Source organism: Opisthorchis viverrini (genome assembly GCF_000715545.1).
Source record: "Opisthorchis viverrini unplaced genomic scaffold opera_v5_198, whole genome shotgun sequence".
Classification (NCBI taxonomy): domain Eukaryota; kingdom Metazoa; phylum Platyhelminthes; class Trematoda; order Opisthorchiida; family Opisthorchiidae; genus Opisthorchis; species Opisthorchis viverrini.
The window spans coordinates 537,368-559,459 of NW_008751849.1; the positions used below are offsets into that span (position 1 = coordinate 537,368).

General features: G+C 45.9%; 1 protein-coding gene across 1 annotated transcript in view; it reads right to left on the reverse strand.

Annotated features, from left to right (window-relative positions):
• Positions 1–21,522, reverse strand: part of T265_07921 (hypothetical protein) — a gene marked incomplete at both ends in the record, with an annotated part of 71,024 nt that extends 49,502 nt beyond the window's left edge. Inside the window, 18 exons of the mRNA XM_009173581.1 lie at positions 37–575; positions 764–911; positions 1,007–1,195; positions 1,388–1,662; positions 2,168–2,314; positions 2,671–2,787; positions 3,955–4,273; positions 5,305–5,651; positions 6,462–6,537; positions 6,748–7,080; positions 7,852–8,192; positions 8,299–8,413; positions 9,135–9,374; positions 9,529–9,653; positions 12,957–13,253; positions 13,917–14,294; positions 19,901–20,252; positions 21,113–21,522. Coding sequence (XP_009171845.1) covers positions 37–575; positions 764–911; positions 1,007–1,195; positions 1,388–1,662; positions 2,168–2,314; positions 2,671–2,787; positions 3,955–4,273; positions 5,305–5,651; positions 6,462–6,537; positions 6,748–7,080; positions 7,852–8,192; positions 8,299–8,413; positions 9,135–9,374; positions 9,529–9,653; positions 12,957–13,253; positions 13,917–14,294; positions 19,901–20,252; positions 21,113–21,522 — 4,748 coding nt within the window. The remainder of the gene's footprint in view (positions 1–36; positions 576–763; positions 912–1,006; positions 1,196–1,387; positions 1,663–2,167; positions 2,315–2,670; positions 2,788–3,954; positions 4,274–5,304; positions 5,652–6,461; positions 6,538–6,747; positions 7,081–7,851; positions 8,193–8,298; positions 8,414–9,134; positions 9,375–9,528; positions 9,654–12,956; positions 13,254–13,916; positions 14,295–19,900; positions 20,253–21,112) is intronic.
• Between the last annotated feature and the right edge of the window lie 570 nt (positions 21,523–22,092).

Sequence of the window (22,092 nt, forward strand, 5' to 3'; positions counted from 1 at the left end):
CTGAAATCAAAGCTAGGCTACAATGGCAAAACTCACTTCCGAGTAGAAACCAAGTGATTGGCTGTTGTATCGTCGTGAAGTGCCCAAGAAAACCACGAAGCGAAGTCTACCATTGCATACGAAAGCCGCTGTGCCAAATCAGGACTGGTTCTGAGCGAAGGGAGATGCAGCTTCAAGTTATGCACCACAATCAGTTGTAAGTCTGAGGAGGATGTAGGAAAAGCCTCGAGGTTCGGACTCGTAAAAGCCGGTGTTGGGCACCAAATCTCTGTGAATCGATTTCTCAATGCAGGTGAGAGTTCCTTCTTACCATAATCCCCACCCGGATTCATGGTAGCAACAAGGCGAAATCCGATGTGCGCAGTCAAGTCGTTAGTTTCCAACACTCCAATGGAACCAGCACCTTCTGATCGTTCAGCCAAGTTCAGACGTCGTTCCGGTTCGAGTAGGCTGTTGAGACGCTCGAGAACAGCATCATCAGCCAGAGATATTTCGTCCAACAGAAACATCTCTCCGCGTGACATCGCAACCACCAGAGGACCATCGACCCATTCAAAGAGACGGCCATCGTCAACCTGATTGAGGAGATAAGGTATACGAGTCGATGTATCCTAGAGCCAGGAATGCATGCATTTGTGGTGAGCAGGAACCTGTTCACCAAAGTGATCTGGACAACCCAAATATGGGGTTATACAAGCGGTGGTTTCATAATCAAAATTGGACAGTGGAGTACAGATAACTGTATACACGTGACTAGACCTACTTCTGCTCCGTCTTGGGAAGAAACGCGTCGAATGGGACGTAGACCACCAAGGAAGTCACTGGCTTCGGTATACTGATGGCAATTGACGCAATGCAACTTCTGGTGTTTGAGGGCAGCAAACAACTGACAGACGGTTGTCTTTCCGCAGCTGTTGCAAACAAATTCAAGAGGGTGAAGGTGATAAAATCATATTTTGCGATAAACTATTAGTAACACGAGTCCGAAACACAGCGAACAACTCACCTAGTCTCCCCAACAAGTAGAATAGGCTCCTTATACTTGAGTGCATTCCCAACCAAAACCAACATACGCCGCATATCCCTGGTCCATACGACGTGCTCAAATCCAGCAGGCCGAACGTCACTCTCCGACAGAAGGGGCTGAAGAAACTCCTTCGACACTGAGGAGGTTTCTTCAGAGAGATCAAATAGTCTAGAGATTTGAGGGCAAATACATGGGACAATTTAACTGGCACAACATGATATTGGCGAGAAATTAACAGAACTCAGCGCCGAGTGGCAACTATTATCGAAAAACAATTGATGTGATTTATGATGTGACTATACGCTAATTAACTCTTTTTCAAGCAAAATCTTGGTCGGTGGAGGGGGGGGGGCAGCTTACTTCGCCTCGGATATCGGTCGCTTGAAGACAGTTTCCAATGCCTCCGCAACCACACGGGTTTCCTCGGCGTTTCTTACACGACCAGAAAGGAGCAGATATCCTTGCTCTGCGAGGTATGCATCCCAATCGAAGAAAGTCAAACGCTTTTCTGAGTCATTTTCTGGATCCGCCAGATCACAGGTTGCCAGACGATAGCGTTCCGCCCAACGGAATAAATCACGGAGTGTGATGAAGCTGTCTTTGCCCAAAAAGACATTCGACTGACATCTGGCGAGCTAACAAACAAGCATGTAAGAATCAGTTTGTATGGTCCGAAGGAAAAAAGATTGGAATCCAACCAGTCTTTTAGAACAGCAACAAAAAAGTTGTATCCTCACTGTGGCAAGGGGTCGTCTTTCTAAACAGAATGAACACGGACGGCTAACGATGAGGCATAATCATGAGCCACAATCAATGTAGGCAGGGCGCAGGTTGCATTAACGTTACTTGGCATGATAGTTTAGTTTGGTGACAATGAGGCTCGGTTACTTCGATTTGAAAATATTGAAAGCACAATAGCAGAGATGAAGGATGAGCGAATCAACTATCTCTCCGGCTAAGTATGAATTTTAGAGAGAAAAACTGAATGAAGTAGTCCAACTAGTGGAACAGGTGAGAATCCTGTACGTTAAGGATTCTAAACAATGAGAACCTGTTTCCACCGTCTCAGTACATGTGGATCAACCTGAAAAGATGGGAACAATAGATGGCGACGACAATGATGATACTGACAAAACGAACCTGTAAGCGGTGCATCACTTCCACGAGGCGATGAGCACGACTTTGTGGTAAGGCACATCGTTTTTCCAAAATCACCTCCAATTCTCCACGTGGAATCGGGTCAAAGTGAAGTTCGATGAATCGATTTCGCAGAGCTCGGGACAGCACCTACAGATGAGGAGCGCAATTTAATAGTAACCATATAATATCTCCAATAGCATAAAAGATTGATTTATCGTAAGTTACTCTGTCTGAACTAAACGAATTAGTGCGGTGCATGTCCGCTCGGAATCCGAGGTCCACTTGTTACTTATGTAACACATCTACAAAATGGCTCTAATCAGATGTCATTAATGGGTTCTTCACGGTTCTTCACAGTATTCCAGTAACACAACAGCAAAAATGAAAGATGATAAACGGTTACATCGAAGAGAGCGTCCGACACAGTCTGCTGTGCTGATCTATGTGGACTCTTCAGTGGTACCTCCCTCATCGAGGAAAGAAATTAGGCCCACTGGACTCACTTTACGACCAGCGTACAGACCAGGCGGATTTTGCGTTGCAAATAATCGGAATTGAGGGTGAGCCCGAATAACTTCTTGCGTGTCCGGAATGAACAATGTGCGGTTGTCATCGAGTACCTACGACGAAAAAAATGGAAACACATCATCAGATAGGTGGTACTTAACCAAACATCAAGATAACCTTGCAGATGTGAACAGTGTGCAAACGGTTTTAAGTTGTCTTGGCTACCATATAATGCCTGTAATATCTGATCAGATTGCTACTTCACCATTCGCATCCTGAATGACGAAATCGATAAGTTCGGTCTTCGAAGCCCGCTACTAACTCCCAAGTAGCAGAGGTAGTCATCCGTGTGCTACTTTTAGATGGGCTCGAGTGGTTGTACAAGGTAGGTGCCTAAAATCAGTCACGCGTATGGAAACGAAGTAAATCGGAGGCCAAACGAATACGCCCTAAGTCCCACGAAACAGTCAATTTTGTTTTCTTGAGCTAGCAGTGCAAGAACTATCAAAGGCCTCTATTACTTGATATCGCCATGAGTAGTGAAACTATTGTCCACCATCTCTAGATTTATTCACAAACCAGGAGGAACATGGTGTCTGGGACAAGTGAATGCGGCAAGTCTGATTAGTGTGGTAACCAACTGCTACCGTCCAACTGGTTAATATGCGAGAAACGTTGTCTCCTTGGGCCTCTCTAGCCTCCGACACCCGAAATATCAACCTTTGAATCAGGACGTATGGAAGCCAAACACCGTCCAGGCTTGACATGGAAAGTATGTTGATTTTATTAATGGAAGCCAAACACCGTCCAGGCTTGACAGGGAAAGCATGTTGATTTTATTGCCTGATGGGATAGAATATGGTATAAAATTCAAGACAAAAACAGTAAATTACTACATACCAGAGCTGCTCCCCCTGGTAACCGAAACATGCGAATGATTTCCAACTTTGGACCGTTGCGATCATTCCTCTCGGGGCACCATAGCTGTCAAATGGCAACCGCTCATTGGATGAATTATTTCGATATAGAGATACCATAGTGGCTAATGAGCGACAACGGCATATTTCTCTCCGAAACTCCAAACAGGATGAATGAGAACTGTTGGTGAGTGTCTGCGGGGATTCCATAGCCATGTGTAAATTCTCACTAAAGACTACCGTTTACGTAGAAGAATAGGGGAGCGAGACCATGGGATGCATGCAATGTGTCACTCGCTTCAATAAAAACGAAGCACAAAGCACCTGTTAAAGCGGATGGAGGAAGTAAAGATACACACTAACCCGGTTTAGCGCCTCCAAAATTTCAGTTGGTGCCAAATTCAATTCATCCAATATGATCCAGTGGCCCAGACGCATGGCCTGTACCAAAGGACCATGCTGAAACACCAGAGGAGGCGGTGTGCCGTCTTTCACCTGGCCTGTCATGTTTGCTTGTGCAGTAGCTGATGCAACTGTGTACGTGCCCAGGTAGGTCTGCTGTTCAGTGTGCTCGTGATTATTGATCCGGTAGCACACCTGGCCAATGCGCTCAGCCAAATAGGTGATAAGTGAGGTCTTACCGACCGACGTTTCACCTTGTAGCAGGATTGGCAGGCTTCCACTGAAAGAGAACGATCGATTTAGGGGAAAGGAGAAATGACTGTCACAATGAACTTGTTAAACACAACGACCTAACTAGGAGATGAGTATATCTTCCCCACAAAACGACTCAATGTTGATGAGGTTTGTTAGACTCAGTGTTTGATCTGATGTCCTAAAATCACATCCTACCTTCAGGGTTAAACAAGCTTTTTGATTTAGCTTATTAGACTGCAGAGAGACATTTTTTCATACCTTGTTTCGACATGTGTCCGTTGTTCAAATACATTACTCCAACAAAAGGAGTGAAAATGACGTGATTACGTGTTGACGGGCTCATCGAGTGATGACTTCTCAGATGGAAGACTCAAAGAGCTCGTGAGACGTTTTGCTTACTTACAGTGTGATGGAAGTATGAGAATACTTTGGGACGTGAAAGAGATTTCATCGTACAAAGGAAGTAAACCTACGTTGAAAAGCCTAGAAGCAGCTGTCTCATCCTTGTTCGGAATCACCAGTCAGCACGTGACAACGCGATGGGAACTGTACAACTGAAAGATGAATGGCGCTATATCCTGTCCAAGTTTAAGTTAATCAAACCCGTGGCAGAGCGGAATAGCCGTCAACTAAGAGTTTGGAAGCCACAAGTTTACGTATTCACAAATCCGTAATATGTCCAATACTGGTGATTCTCCAAAGACAGAGGAGCTGTACAGCGCTCATCAGCTTTTCAGTATACACTCGAATCGACTTGCAGGATGAAAACTTTACTGAAATCCCAAAATATCTCTTTATACTACAATTAATCAACGATTAATTTGACAACTGGTCCAGAATAGACGTACGACCCCCAAACGATGGAGAAATTCATATGACCGTCCGAAAAACAGCCCAAAAAAGACAGCTGGTCTAAAAAAGCTCCTTTCAAAGGGAACTGCAATGGGACTCCCAGTCAGCTGTGACCAAATACCACATTTCCTGAATGGTCGCCCCTGTATATCATTGGAAATTATGGACAGAAGGGCAGTGTGAGAGTGAAACAGGCAGACTTACCCAGCTGCAACAACCCTGGCCAGATCCTTGAGATTAGCACGCACACTAGGAGTCAACACATAAGAGCCGTCTACCAGGGCATCGGGACTAGTTTGTCGTGGTTCACCTGGCCCACGAGGAACCCAATAACCTTCAACAGGTAAATAGTCCATTGCCGAAGACTGGTCTTTCAGGGTTGATCGATGAGCAGGCATGGGGAGTGGACTGGATAACAAATGGGACAGTGAAGTATGGTCCAGTTTTTGCTCTCGGGTTCCATGTATCAAAGCCAGATACCGTCGCACCAACGTATCCAGTATAGGTCGACTGGCACGACTGAGTTGAGACCCGAAACTAAATATCAGACCCTGGGTAAATGAACAGAAAAGGACATCAATATCACAGAAAGCAATACAAGTGCTTCATCACCGTATAATGAAAACCTGGCAACAGATGTTGTAAACTGAGTGAGAAGCAAAGAGAACGGAAGATATTCTTAGTTTTGTAGCAAATATTTCCAAGAAGCCTAGAGAAAACACAGAAACAGAGGAGTCTACGCCTTTGACGTAGAACGATAATTGAGCCCCCTGATGTCACCATCACAAAGGAAGCTCTTCACAAATTATGGGACCTCAACGTAGACATGAAGAGTATGTCGACCCAAGGACGAAGACCAAACTTTTATCCACATAAAAAGTGGGATAAAACGGGATACACTGATTCGGATTGAAAAGGAGCATTGATTTTCAGGAACACACGATCAAGCCGAGGTGACAATCGTTGACGGATGGAATACAGTAGTGTCTGACGCAGCAACAGCATGAATTAGCTTATGCTAGCCTCCATGATCACCAGTTATCAACAGATTCATGGGCTAACTGGGTCCTGCGTCTACAACACAACAGAGCTCATCCTGTATAAATTCCGACTGGTGAAATTCATTTTGAATGTCTCATTTTTATCTGTGACACCACTCCAACCAGTGATACGAAACGCGTTAAAAGGTGTGAAAAACACTAGAAGGATGCAACGATGCCCCAAAAAAGCACTCTGAACGAGACTGTGCCAGAAACTACATGAATCGTTTTACCAATAAGGCTGGTCATCGTACAGAAATGATGGACAACCTAACCAAACTCAAGTAGAGCGAATGGTGGGTCCGATCAATCGCAGCCTACCTCGTACAGAGAACGAATGGTGCTCCCGTGATATCCACGACCAGCTTCGACCAAAGCGCGGCACAAGGTACGGAGACTAAAGTAGGGTGAAAAAACACAAGTTAGTACGAAATACACTAACATAAACGTATGAAGGTGCATTCCCGCTAACAAGTACATCACAAAATCACCAGATATGTCTGCTGTAAACAGTATTTTGAAAAATAGAGGGGCGGTCGAATACACAATCTAATGATGAACAGTATCCGAACTACAAAAAAGTGATAAATGAACGCTAATCGCTTACCTAAAGTGGGGTTTTTGGCCAACTCCATCCACCAGACCTTCGACAGCCGCTTGTCTCAAAGCAGCGTATAGCCGTACAACTGTCGTAACTTGTGTAGGCGACGGATTGAGCGGCAACAAGTACGCCCTGACTAGAATAGCCAAATCTTCACGGTCTGTGGCACGAATAGGATTGAGTTGTGAGTCATTTACTCCAGGGTCCAGTTCAGGAACGTAGATTTCGGTAAAACGATTGCGCAGTCCTACAGGCAGTTCACGTTTGCCCACATCCGTTGATGGGTTCATTGCGGCGAACAGGTGGAAGTCCGGATTGCGTTTAAGTGGTGTTTTGTCGCTGGAAATAGAGGGGAAGGGGAACACCTTACAGCAGTGTCTACCAACCACCTTCACTGTAATGACCACGTCGAGGACTACCCTGTTAATTCGCCGTCCAATAGATTTCGTCCCTGTTCTAGTTCTCAATCAACACAATGACAAACCCTGACCAATGTTGAATTTTCAATCCACACTAATCCGTGAATTCTCGATATGTGACGAACAATTTTACTCTTCACCTAGACTGCTGAGCAGCACATCCAGCCATCCAGGTGTGTGACCGTCTTCAGCTAACCTGCGGTCATTACTATGCTATTATAATGGATGGGATCAAACAGCGAAAAGCCTAGATGGCTGTTTTTGTAAGTTAAGCACACCTCACTCGAGTGCATCAGAAGGATGTGTGCGCAACCCAAGCAGTAGAACGATTTGGAATAGAAAGGCCTGGCATCTGAGTTAAGCACACCTCACTCGAGTGCATCAGCAGGATGTGAGCGCAACCCAAGCAGTAGAACGATCTGGAATAGAAAGGCCTGGCATCTATCCTGAACCATAAAAGGACTGACATGGGGAGGCAAGCGGTTTGAACCTGAAACAAAATTTGAATTTAATGTGTGATAAATTTAGATCGTCCAGGTACGCTGCCCGACATTTTGTAGGGAAGAAATTACACAAGGTTAATGTCAAATTCGACAGGCTGATGGGTTTCGATTCTTACGACTGACTGACTTACAAAATTTTGAGTTAGGTAGTCATGGTATGAAAATCGGAGTATACAAGCACAATTTACCCGCGTTCCACTAGTGTCACACTCCCTTGCTCAGAATCCAGAAGCCCGCTCAAGCAGTCCAACATCTCCGCAGGTGCCAGATTGATTTCATCCAAAAGTACCCAGTCACCATCTTGCACAGCACGAACCAGAGCACCCTCGATGAAGGCGAAACCTACGGCCGACTGATTTGTCTTGACAGCATTTTCGAAACGTCTTTGCAATTGGTTTAGCTGATCGAGTAACCCAAGCCATTCTTCATGCAACAAGTTAGCCGAACCAGCAGGGCGTTCGACAGCCAAACGTGTAGGGTGCTGCATCAAGGTTATCAGATCGCGCCACTGTCCTGAATTGAAGTATTCCTGTGAGAGAAACGGCAGGAGGCAAACGGACACATGCCGGTGAAACAGAGGAGTGGGACGATAACGTGAAAAGTGTTGGCACTAATGAAAAAAAGCGTCAACTTACATTGATATGTTCCAGGTATCCTACGTTTTTGTCCATTCGGAAGGTTCGACAAAACAGTGCTTCGAAACGCTCTCGCACAGGCCTCACAAGGGAGCGTGTATCTACTGGTTTGAAGCTATAAAATGTAAACATAAGATAATGTAGCATTGAATAGTAGAGTACACTCGGAACTGACTATCAAAGCAGAACGCTATTCCCTTGTCTGCCTAGTCCCAAAATGATACGCAGGAAATGAAACATCAGACGACGCTGCTCAGACGCGCATGAAAACTCGCGTTCGTGTAATATAAACCAGGTCCGCATTTGTGACATCTTTCCAAACGGAAGTATCGTGGGAACATAGAGAAAAAGGTATTACCTTCTCTGGACGGTTTGCCACCTCTATATACGATAGCAGACTAGGCTGTCTAAAGTAACTTTTTCGAACGTTCCTTCTTGATTGGAGTGCCGCACTAGTAGTTCAAATGTCAGTTAGAGGTTGATATAGCCAAATGGGTAAGTTGCAAACGTGTTCCAGAAAAGTCTGTGATCTGAATCTGACTCTAGTTTCATGACTGATCCTGCTCCGGCTTCGGTAACCAGTCTTGGCTCTCGTAATTCCCTTGCGTTGCACTTCATCAGCACATTAAAGTAGCACAACAACTCGACGATCACCACCATATTTTATCGAACGTTAGTTTGAGCTTCACTCGCGAGATGTGTATGGTTGAATAGTATGAGCGAGGCATCCAAAATGAGTTGACACGACTACACACAACGATATGATGCTTGACATGTTCAAGTCCATCGGGAGGGACTACCAAACAATACAGGTGGCTAGCGGACAGGAAACATACCCGCCAAGTAGATCAACACTGTCTGATTGCTGATTCAAGTTGATTACGCGCAAACGGCGGCCACAAAGATGTGCCAACTGTTGAATAGCTGAAGTCTTTCCCGTCCCCGTCTCCCCGACAAGAAGAACTGGCTCTTTGTGCTCAACAGCTACTGCAAGACGCTCGAGCAGAGTGCAAGCCAAGTGCGTTGAAGCGAACGGAGAAACAACATCCCCGGTCGACTGGCTGAGAGTTGCTCCACTGAAATGGTTTAGAGGTACATGGTGTTCAAATGAGGACAATCATAACCAAATGAATGATTGCGAACGACCGAAAGCTCAAAATAGAAAAAATGCAAGAAAAGTAGAGCGTTCATACAACAAAACGCATAATATTGTGCCGAAAAACGACCTACCCCGCCAACCGTGCTTCCCACTCTGCAGTGCGATGACAAGGAAGCTGTGCTCGTCCTAGATACATCAATGCTCCGTCTGGATCCAACCGAAGATCAACGGATCGTTTGTAGAGAATGAACATAACCTGGAAATGATGAAACAATATTTTGTTCGAAGATTAGTGCAGTGGTGGTCATGTTATGTGGAGGTATTGTTCAGTACACGATGGGCTCTTTTAATTGGAAGTGCCTCTAGGCGCCAGACATGGTCAACTTAGCGCCCGGGTTTGACCTCAAGGGCTCTGAAAAACGAACTACCAGGACGGGTGTCGGTAAGCTGTACGCTCTGGTTCGGTAGTAAACACAAGAAATAAACCAGAGGCTGACATTAGTCACATACCACCCTACTTTTCCAGAGGCAGGGTGCCAAAACCCTTGTGTTTTGTGGTACGTAATATCAGATACACACAGCTCAGCTTGGTTAAATCGACAGTTCCACTGAGTACGGATCTCTGACCAATACCAGATAATCAGGTATAGTTGACCGTCTAAATGAAACGTCATCGTCAGAGACCGCAACATCAGTGTTGACACCGACGCTCCAATGCCGTGCAGTTTGAGTGGGCCAATAAATAGCGACTGTCCTATGCATCAGTCAGTCAGGTCACTTATCGGTTCACTTACAATTCGGTGGAAAAGATGAGTACTTTTCATGAGAGTGATCAAGCACCTTTCAAACACAAGTTGGACTTCATGCAACCGCAGTCACTAAGATTTCAGTTGGGGCCATGTTTTCTATCTCCACTATTATACAGATTTTGACGACAGACTTGAGTCCAACCTTGAAGGGTCATTAGCCAGTGTCACGATAACAACTCTGCTCCCAACTGATGGAACTCAGCAAATTACCACTGATCAAATTCAAGCAACAAGAACCCTTCACAGAAAACAATGCCGTCAGTCGTCTCGTTGCGTCACAAGGCTTCCATGTTCTATGATGAGCTGTCACTACGCATAGGCGCTAGTGAGTAATTAATTCACATTAGATGGTCACACCTCCCCTTATTCTTGTCTGGTAACTTCCATACGTTCCTGTGGGAGTTGGTATATCAGCTATCTCAAAAGTTATGAGGCTATTTGTTTAGGATGACATCCCCAAAATCATCATCATCATCGACAAGATGACATCAATGTTCAACACCGATGCTTCACTGCTGTACAACCATGATTCATTTGAAAGTCTTATTGTAAAGAAGAGTAAATGTGGGCAGGGGAGAGATAGTTCTAACTTACCACAATCATTCCGAGGTGCCTACACCTCCAGACATTCACTCAGGCAATCTGGATAGAAACTGACAACAAGAACGCCACTGACATTGGTTGGCAGCCATATCTTGTAGTGTCTCCAATCATCATCATCGACAGCATGACATCAGTGTTTAATACCGATGCTTCACTGCCGTACAACCATGATTTTTATATGAAAGCCTTATTGTAAAGAAAAGAGTAAAGTTGAAAGGGGAAGGGACTTAGTGCTAGCTTACCACAGTCATTCCGAGGTGCCTATGCCTCCAAACACTCACTCGGGCGATCTGGATAGAAACTGACCACAAGAACGCCACTGACATCGGTTGACAGTCATATCTTGTAGTGTCTCCAACCAGGCACAGTGAGGATCACGCGGTCCCCATCCTGGAAGGCGAGTAGCACCGACAGCACCCAAGCGTTTCGTGATCTCCTTCATACTCCTCTGCCAAGTCAAGGGTTGGCCACCTCTGTGTTTAAGCCACTCTGAATTAGGCATGGAAAACAGCGCTCTCTTTGGTAAACGATGGTTCGACATACGCAACACATGTCCCAGCCAAAGCAGTTTCTGGTGCTGGACACATTCTTCAATGGAAGTACCCGTTGCACAACCGAAAACGCGCCTTCTAACTGCCTCATTACGGATTCGCCGACACCCACCCACTCAAGCTATGGTTCTGAGACAACGATTGTCGAACATCCAATATCTTAAAACCTAAGTAAGCGTTGACAAGGCGGCAAATGAAGTTTCCATCACAGCTGGTCAAGAAATACACGGTAGCTGCTGGGATCGTTGTACAAAAGGACTGATACCAGTCCTACAGGTTAGCCATGAGCCCCCCATCCGCTGATAGCGGCATCGGTAATCTGACAGGGAGCTTGATGTAGGACAGGCACCACACTTCTAAAAGCGGTCTCACGTTCAGTGGCACGGGATTCACCACTAACTGTGTGTTTTTTGTGGGAGTTCGGCCTGTAAGTGAAGTCAACTATGCTGAACGATATATAGGTAGCTCAGTGGAAGAATAAACTTCACCCGATGTGTGAAACTTCTATCTGAGAAGTCGTTGCTCGAGGAGCCAGTCAACACGTGTGACCGCGTGATGTGGATCCCGTGATTGAAGGATGAGCGGCGCTATATCCTGTCTAAGTGCGAGTTAATCACACTGCTGATCAGCCACTCGTGGCCGAACGGTTAAGTGTCCAAACTACTAGCCGGGAGGTCGCGGGTTCGAGACTCTTCGGAGTTTCGTGAGATGCGCACTGCTGATGATTCCCAATAAGGATGAAACAGCTGTACAGTGCTTCTCGGCTTTTCAGCATAGACTGGCTTCACTTACAGGACGAAATCCCACAAAAATCCCAACTCCTCACACTACCAACAATGTGTGTGTGTCTTAATAGTCCGTCTTCGACAGAGTCCGGTTGGATTTCAAGCACTCTCAGCTCAGTACATCCACGCAATGCATCCAAACCCCATAAAACTGACGAGTTGAAGCAGCAACTAGGTCAGCGGTTATTTCTCCAAACCGTTCAGGTTACGAAATATGTGCTCGGGCGCAAGTTAACAGCAGTTCGGCAAAAATGAACGAACCGACTAGTCCAACCTTCGGTGCCTCTCATCCGTTTCCACTGACTACCTAGTGAACCAGAGGTGTAAGATATATGGGCAATTCTGAGCATTCTGCGATGATCAACGTCTCAACAGCGAGGAATTCATTGAATTCAGGGAAATAAAAACAGTAGTGATTTTCTCTGTTCGAATCTTTGTAGCACATGAGTAACGCTTGTGGTTTTGAAGTTAGCGCCAGTATGGAAACGTCGGTCACGTTTAGACGCGACATTGTGAAGAAGGGGTTAAGAAAACCCCTAACTTGCGTGCCTTGTCAGTCAGATAGTACATCATGCATGACATATCATGATATCAAAACGGTGCCATACGTAAAAATCTAACCGTACCACCTAATCACATGGTACATGACGCGATTTTTAAATAATGTCATGGGAAAGCGGAGAGGCCCCATTGAACTATATGACTACCTAGGAAAAACGCTTGTTGCTGAAAACGAACGTTCACATGAAAAAAATTCAACAGAACAGAGCAGTTTAACAGAGGAGAAACATGATAGGCACACGAGACTAACCTTCTCCGCAGTCAGATTGAGCTCTCCGGCTATTTTAGAAGCCAGCTGAAGCAAACGGCTTGGGTCGGACACACAAGCTACGAAGCAGTCAACTGCATGCAACAGCAAGGAGTCAGACTGGAGAGATTCAACAGAAGGTCGAGATATTCGAGCACAGAATTTCAACAAATCCCGTGGTGAAATGGTGCGCGACCCAGTGAATGCTGAACTGGACTCCAGATCTTGCCGAACACACCCATAAATAGTTAAAACGCGGTCAAGCAACGTGTGGAGTGAGGGGTGGAGTCGGCTAACCAACTGAAACAAAATACCGGAATTAATCGTGGTATACTACCGCTCTTGCCTACAAGCACATACGATATCACAGATTTGAGAACCAACCTCCTGGCCATTCAGATGGATTCAGTTCTTTTGCCTGGTGAGTATTCACATCTCACACATGTTATACACCACAGACAAACACAGAACGAAAAGTACAGAGCAGGGTACATAAACTGGATTAATAACGGAAATAATCGTTCATCCGTGATACATTTTCGGTGTGTACCTACCACGTCACCCGAAGGAGGGATAAGGGCTGAGATTTTCAGATTGTCCAAGCCTAGACAGGAGCAGTCGAGATGCAGAGATTTAGAGCACGGACCTTCCGGTCAGTTCTCAGCTAACCTGAGCCCAAACCAGATTAGCTAACAAGGAGAAATATGCCCTGGGTCAGAGGCGTACTTCGTAGAGACTAAGCATCAACATAACTAGGACGGTGAGGTGCTTTGTTTGTTTTCAGGAGAAGGGTGACTGTCCTAGAAAGGAAGAAATGATACCGCGTTGTTTATGAGCGAAAGTTTCCTTCCTAAAAAGGTCGCCAGAAAGCGGCTAAGCTAGTTTTGGTTGACTGACTCGATTTCGGAACAGCGTAGAAAGGTGAATTTGGGTGTTCGAAAAAATGGAATAGTAGACACATACTTTTCGTAGACTGTCATCAGTGAGAGAAGGCAACATGATGACTGAACAGTGTCGGTCAATAAACTCCGCGCAGGGATTGTCGCATTCCATTCGCCATTCATTAGTGCGACTGAGAACAAGCCGACGCGTCATTAGAATGCGGAAGTTTCGGTGTTGATCAACAGGCAGACCCGTGGTGGGATCAATGAGGTCGAGACGATGACTCGATGAATGATTGGGCTTAAATAACGGAGCGAGCAACATCTGCAAGTCCGCGGGTCCACGGTCCACATCTTCGAGTACCAGCCAAGATCCTTGCGTTAAAGAAGTTAGTAAAGGACCCGGTCGCCAAACAAATTGACCGGGTGTCTCCGTACAACAGTAGGCTCCCAAAAGACTCTGTTTGATATCAAACAAGCAAGGAAATCGAGATATTTTACTGTTAACTGTGGGCATACTGGGTTTACGAATTTTATATATGTGAAGGGAGAATCAGCATCTAGAAAACCATTATATACGTAAATATACAAACATATATATAAGGGTTGACATGAATTTTTGGATGGGCCGATAGCATCGAAATACGCCGACGAAAGCCTGCGCATTATTTGTAATGCCACATGTGGTTTACGCCGAGGCATGCATATTCACGTGAGAGTTCTTTACTAGATGTTAAACCCGGGGTGAGAGAGCCAAAGGGTATAAAGTCATCAATACGCCCGCCTAATTACTCATAATCCTACTTCAAACGAATAAAGCTAAACGATTTAGCCTCGAAATGCATGGAAAGGGTCGTCTGGTGGCCCGTAACACTTAACAGGCGCATTTTGGGCACGGTCGTACGGCTAGCCATCATTTATCCGTCTTCACAACGAGTCACATAGAGCATCCATGTTGCCATTGCAGGCTTAACACTCAGAAATGTACACTATGTTAGAGTGGACCATTTGCAGAGGCATACACAAAATGGACAAATAGAATACAACAGAATGCATTTAAGTGCAATTCGAAACAATATAGTGCAATATATATCAACGTATACAAAATCAATCCGACAAGGCAGTGAAAACACGAAAACCTGACAACCCAAGCCAGATCCTTTTGGTGAAGAACCACCTAAGTTTCTTCAAGTTAAGGTTGCGAAAATAACTGGGCAGTCGCTAACCACGGTATGTGCAGACGGTTATTTGGATTCCCGCATTTCTAATCGGGTGCACCCTGGGCACACACATGGCACTCGCCACCATTCAGCTTGATGTACTGATGGTCCCAGAAAGTCACTTCCGGTACCGCTGTAGCCTCAGCACTTCAGAATAATAAAAAAATAAAAATAATTGTTCAGCTGTAGCATCCTTTCGGTGCCTAGCTGCCATGCCACACGTAGGCACGAGGGCTGGGATACTGCCAGGTCATCCAAGCCTACACAGGGGAAGTCGAGAGGTAGAGGTCAGGTTCGAACCACGGATCATGAGGCCTTCAGAATATTCAAGGCATTCATTATTACTATTATTATTATTATTATTATCAGCTGTAAGAACCGCTTATTCGTCGGACAGTGGCTGTAGCTACCACAATTTCGTCCACCGATGATTTGAGGAGGTAGGGTGGGTAGCTGCGCATTAGAGGCGAGTGAACATACGATCAACTCATCCTCTTGCAGCACGGAACCCAACTTGGTCTTTGCGGATCTGCCTCTCTCCCTGTGTTCAATAAACCTTGAAAGGATAAGACGAGAGAAGACTTCGATGCCACAGCTACCAGACTGATGCCACAGTGGTTTTCACACAGCGCCCGCGTACGCTTTTTGAAGACAGGAATAATTGTCGACATGTCCCATTCTGCAAGCACTTTGTCTTCGTCCCAAATATCGTTCAGCGGTAACACTCCTCCGGTGCCTATTTGCCATGTCACCCAAAGGAAGCAAGAGGTCTGGGATACTTCCAGGTTTCACAAGCCTAGACAGGGGAAATCGAAATTCAGAAGTCGAGTTCGAACCATGGACCTTCCAGTCAGTAAACTCACGCTCTAACTACTGAATTTTGTCAGACGGGTTACCAGGGGTTCTCCGCCTTCTTTGAAGAGGGCTAGATAAAGAACTTCCGGTCCTAGTGCCTTCTCACCTTTCAGTATCCATATTCCGTACTTCATTTCTTCTTCCGACGGGCGATTAGGGTTTACATTTCATTCGCCTGTATGCACTATCTCCACAGGCTGGGTTGCAGAAGGTCAGGTAGCTTCTTCTTCGAGGTGTTCGGCCAACATTTTCGGTCAATGTTTTCGCGAGTGAATTAATGTTAGAAATATCTAGACAGTTGAACCCATTGGTGTCCGGTTGGGATATACTGGAGGGCTGAATCACTAATAAGCCCACCCGTTATACACCCGGATGGTGTTCCGTAGTTAGCTACAGTTTCCCTTGAGCCCGTCGACATGGTGACCATTGAGTCACTTCTAGCACAGCTGCGAGCTTGGCACATCGAAACACTCAGTATTCTACGCCAATTAGGTTGGTACGACGATGGTTCCTCCTAGCATCATCGCAGGCCTAGCTGGCTAATAACTTCAGAAAGCTAGGAAGGGTCTAGTTAATATAAGCTTTCCATCGGAGTTCCGCCGTAGGATCACCGTGTCCGCTGGAGGCTGACGAACCAGCGCAAATGGCAGCAAAAGGTGAAGATCCAGCTTGTCCGGTCTGCAGGTCTAAGAGCTCCAACGATACGTTCGACCTCTGGTCGCAGTGACATTCGTCGAACTAACTCCAGCTCCGAAAGTCAGCCATTAGAATAGCCTTTAAGCAATTGTCAGAAATCGCAAATTCAATTTAGACTATTGGGCGAACTTACTGACCTGAAGGTTCGTGGTTCGAACCCGACCCCGACATCTCGACTCTTCCTGTCTAAGCTTGAGCAACCTCGTGCATCCTTCGGGTGACATGTCAGTTAGGCATCGACAGTCTTACAGCTTAACTATTATATTATATGGCTGATAGCGTTGAAGGGAACACACCCTCGGTGAATAGAATAATCCAATTGTAAGACACACTGATTAAGCTACGGGTTTCGCACGTCACAGAATCGCTTATTCCACAGAGCTTTCCTTGCAACCATGTAGTGGATTAAAACGACCCAAATTTTGATATCGGATGATAGAGTCAACAAGGAATATAATCCTTAAGCCGTTCCTCAAATGGCTTGAAAACCGCCACCTCTCTGAATTGGGACTCAATCGTTAACGACACTGATAGATGTTCCAGTTACACACCAAGTAGAGCCACAATATCACGGTTGTCGCATTCACTAGACGGCTTCCAAATTTCTTAGTTCATCACAAGTCAATGGTAGCATCAACATCATCAGTGACATCAAATCAGTAGTACCAATTGATTTGAATAGAATCTTACAATGCAAAGAAAAACGTGAGGCAGGAAGGAAGACGTAACCGAGTACAAACTTCTGAGGTGCCTATACTGCACACTCGATCAATCTGGATGTAAAGAGACGTCATGTACGCCATATAGCTGAGTGTCTCCAGCCCAGTACTGTCAAAGGTCGACATTCCGGGCTGGAAATGGTACGTGACGAACTAGAATGTTGTCCAAAGCATGCTACCCGACACTGCAAACGTACTTAGCTGATGGATATCGGACAGCTACTATGATCCTTGGTGGTTTCACTGTCAAGAGGATTCCAAAGACCATTCAAACGAATCAAGTGTAACAGCCTGCGTACGTTTCCAACATTTTTGCACCTTCCATTTCTTCGACTTTTTAGGTTCACCAAGCCTCCTGGTCTGAGCAGACACAGCTTAACCCATCATTAGATGGGGTTTCCTTGACTTCAAGGGTGGTTCGATTCAAAGAGCAACGCCACATGTACAGGCAACCCACAATTTAGGTGCTCCTTGACTTCAAGGGTGCATTCGATTCTGTCGACCAGTCGGTGCTGTTAACAATACTTGCGCACTTGCCCCAGAAAGTTGTGAACATAATCCGATCCCCATATTCACACACCCCGAAAGTGAGAGTGCATGGGGAGCTCTCCAAAAGCTTCTCTCTCTGACAAGGATGTCCACTGGTGAGAACCTTGATGCGCAGAAGACATCATAATCGCTGAATAAACTGACCACCACCATACCATCTTCCGGCATGCGCCTAGCACCTCCAAAGTGCAAAGTCGTGTTTCATAGCATGCGATCTCTGAAACATTATTATTATTAGTAATAATAATAATAACCGTCCAGCTGTGATACTCTTCCGGTAACTAGCTACCAGACCATCCGAAAGAATCACAAGGGCTGGGATACTGTCAGGTTGCTCAGGTCTAGACAGAAGTCCAGATGAAGAGGTCGGGTACAAACCACGTACATTCCGGTCAGTAAATTCGCGCCCCAACTACCGAGCCATCCGCCCCCAAGAATAGCCTTTACAATTCAAGGAGGATCAACGGAGGTTGTGGGGAATTTCGCATACCCCAGCAGTCGTATTAGATCTGACGGAGTCCGATTGAATCTCAAAGGCGTCAAAAAGGCATATAACTTGAGCTCAAGAATTGCGTGTACCAGTCTACAGTAATGGCTCTATTGTTGTACGGTTGGTCTGAGGACAGATGATGTGAGGCGACTTCAGGATTTTGACCGCCGATACCTCAGAAGCGTCAACGAATTCGTAAGGAGATAATTAGAATAGGAGTGTTTGGTTGTGCCGAAGGTACTTCAATCGCGGAAAACCTCGTACCATCAACCACAGTGGCTCGACCATGTGCGGCGCATGTCGAAGCGGTCTGCCAAGACGAATGTTGTTCTCCATACCTTTTTCACAATCGCTTAAACCACGAGGTGGGCAACGTATGACGCAGAAGAAGGGTGTGAAAGAGATTATGAAGAGTTTGCGTTGTTCGAGTTGTACGCATTCCAGGATGGGGTGTCAGTGACTCCTCCTGCGCTTGAATGGAAAAATTGCAATGGCGCCTGATCGGTGTCGATGGCCTTTCTATCCAGACCACCTTACTGAGCGCACGAAGCTGTAGGCACCTCGTAATGCTTGCGATAGCCAACACCAGGTCCTCTCCTTCATCCACACTTTCCGTTCTAGGGCTTTAAATAAAACTAATTAAACTTTCTGGTTGAACGGCAAGCCATCGATGTTCAAACTGATGCTGCTGTCTCTGATAATGAGGATGTAGCTGCATCAGGCGGAGCTAGTGTTTGGTTGCAATATTGTTTCAATATTTCATTTGGGTACGCACCATCAGATTTGACCAGAAGCTCATTGGCTTGAAGGCATGCCAAGAACAGTCCCACTGAGCGGTGACTGAGTCAGGCAATGGAGCGCTAGTGTTCCTCGAAGGTTTTGCTGCTGATTGTAATGTCCGCCCTGAATTCCGGGATGAGTATGGAACAGATGTGATAAAAAGTCCATTAAGGAGCCTGGGTTCGCTCGAATCTGGGCTTTTACAGTTTGTTCAAGTCCGTAGAAGACAAGTTGGGGCTTGTCATAGAGCGTCCGACTAAATCTTCTTTAAGGTTGAGCACTGGGCCCCCTTTTGTTTGTACTGAATGGTCACCGCAACCAAACCCTTATCCAGTGGATTAGTTATACCGGGCCACAGCCTCATACAACAATCAGGTTACCTCATCTAAACCTGGATGACACGCCGAGGCAATCGTTGCAGCCCAGGGTCTGAGCAAATATCTCGATGTCATCATTATGGACTTCGACGCTGCACTAGTGATAACCTACACCAAGGTTCCACCGATTGTGAGCGAAATACTCATTTGGAGCTGAAAATCCAGTGATGTTCTCGACTACATTTCGTAGGTATTCTTTGTCCACCCAATTTGTCAGCGTTGCATTAACAAGGCTAGGCGTGGCTTACGACCAAAGTTATAAAATTAACCACTGGATTCATTAGTGCACGTAGGTCACCAAGCATTAGGAGTAACAACAACCCACTGAGTTTCAAACCAGAAACGTGAAATAAGTCGTTTAAAAAGTCAAGCAAAATTACCTTGGAATCTGTTTGCTCACTGATTTGCACGCGACAGACGGAAGCTTTCTGTAAACAAGCCACAAAGTCGATACAGCGCGTCTTTCCACAACCCACAGGACCAGCCAACAAGACGGGTTTACGAAGTTCCGTACAAACAGAAAGACTGGCTATACAAGAGTGAATTAACGGGAGTCGAACAAAGGTTTCCTCTGTATCTTCCTTGGGAATGATGACCGGTACTGGTGACGCATCCTTCAAACAGGGTAGTATAATGTCGGCAGACTTCGGTTCAAAACTTTCCGGTGACTCATGTTTGACCCGTTTATGGTAGATATCCTCGGTCGCACTCACTGGTGGTTTCCGCTTTGACCTGCAGTGAGATTAGATGGAAATAAAGTGATACAACTACTTTTTACGGCCCATTGCGAAAGGTACGTGGGAGCCGATCCTTCCTCCGGAAAACACGTGAGTGCGGACCCGACAAATGACACTGTCTATTCGCAGAATTCAAGGTCACACGATTAGTGTGTATTCAGGTCACGGATTCACGGATTCACGGATTGATACACAGGATCTAGGCTCCCAGTAAACACAGTGCCACCGGTGGCTAACGGTGACCAAAGGTGGCCAGCTGTGTTACTGATTTTGTTTGTGAATACAAGCCAGACATAGAATTTGTTGCATAAAAGCCTTCTGAAAACAAATGTAACACGGTTCTCTGGACACTGGAGCTCTATTTAAGAAGAAATTTTTGGAACCGATTTGTTTGAATGCACCACCGATTAAATATCTCATGAAATTTTTGGGTTGCCACCTTTGGCCGCTTTTAGCCATCGGTGGCAAGCGTAACACCCACCTCTTGCCACCGGTGGTGCGGCGTGACGTGTTTACTGGGCTTTTGCCCAAGATTCCGGGGTCGCTTTTGTTCTTGCCGGTCAGTGGCTGTCGTTCACCTGAAAGGCACAAGTGAAAAAAGGGTGTAGCACTGCTCTTTATGTTCTCAGCGCGGGGCAGTATGCTTGCCAGCGCGAGGATTCGCATAAATAAATGTCTAATAGTGCTTTAAAATGGGTTCTAGAGGATGCGTGGACAACCGTCAGAGGAAGGTTATTCCACGCAGCTACTGCCCGAAATGAGAAAATATTTTGTCTAATGAATGTGTGTGCTCTGAGCTTGAAAATTTTCTTATTATGTCCCCGCCGTGTGTTTGCTGGGTCAACGGTGAAAAACTTGTTTGCCAAGCTTTGTTCAAACAGGGCATAAGTAGGAATTAGGCCCCCTCGGAGGCGACGGTACTCCAGGGGAAAGGGATCAAGCATCGCGAGACGCGTTTCGCAGTCCACGGAGTTGCGGCAGGCAAACATTCTCGTAGCGGCCCGCCGGGCACGCTCAATGAGGGTGATGTCCTTCGTGCGTCCTGAGTAGACAACTTGGTTGGCGTACTCCAGGAGCGGTCTGACGTAGGCCCCATAAAGTATTTGGACGTCCATGCATATACTACGGGAGAAGGTGCGTCCGATCATCCGTAAAACGGCGAATGCCTTTTGGGCCGATTTCTCATGATGCAGTGAGAAGGACGGGATTGAGGAGACCCAGATGCCCAAATCCTTTTTGGTCGCTGGTCTCTTTTCACCATGCATAACAAAGGTCAGAAACAGAATTGAAGTGCCTGGATGAACTGAGTAGCTGATGTAACCAGAACTACAGCAGAAAGCCTGTTTTGGAATTGAACTCCCTCATGGGCTGTGGTGAGTAACTTAAGAGATTATGGCGGTCATTGGGAAGAGTCAGTGTGAAAAAGATTCCATTGAGTTGATTTCACCCGATCGGCTTTTTCCGGCGCGCCTTCGAAGCACAATGCATTTATCTGCAATACCCCTGTGGGCGAATAAAAACCATAACTCAAAATATCGCACTTCTTTGCATATGTGCTCAGTCCGAACATTACCCTCATCTGCCATCACTTATTGCGATTTGTTATATTGATCTTCGTGCATCGGAAGTGGCTTCACCAGCGTTTGTTGAGAAATTTGTGGCTGTATCGTCTCCATCCTTCACGGCATTTGAGGAGGCCTTAAATCAATACATGAGGGATAACTCTATGGTATTTGTGCGTCCATCCAGCAATCGAAGCACCAACGCTGTTTTGCGTCACGAATGGATGTTCTACAAATGCAGCAGGCGACCTCCAAGGCCAACAGAAAGTCGGG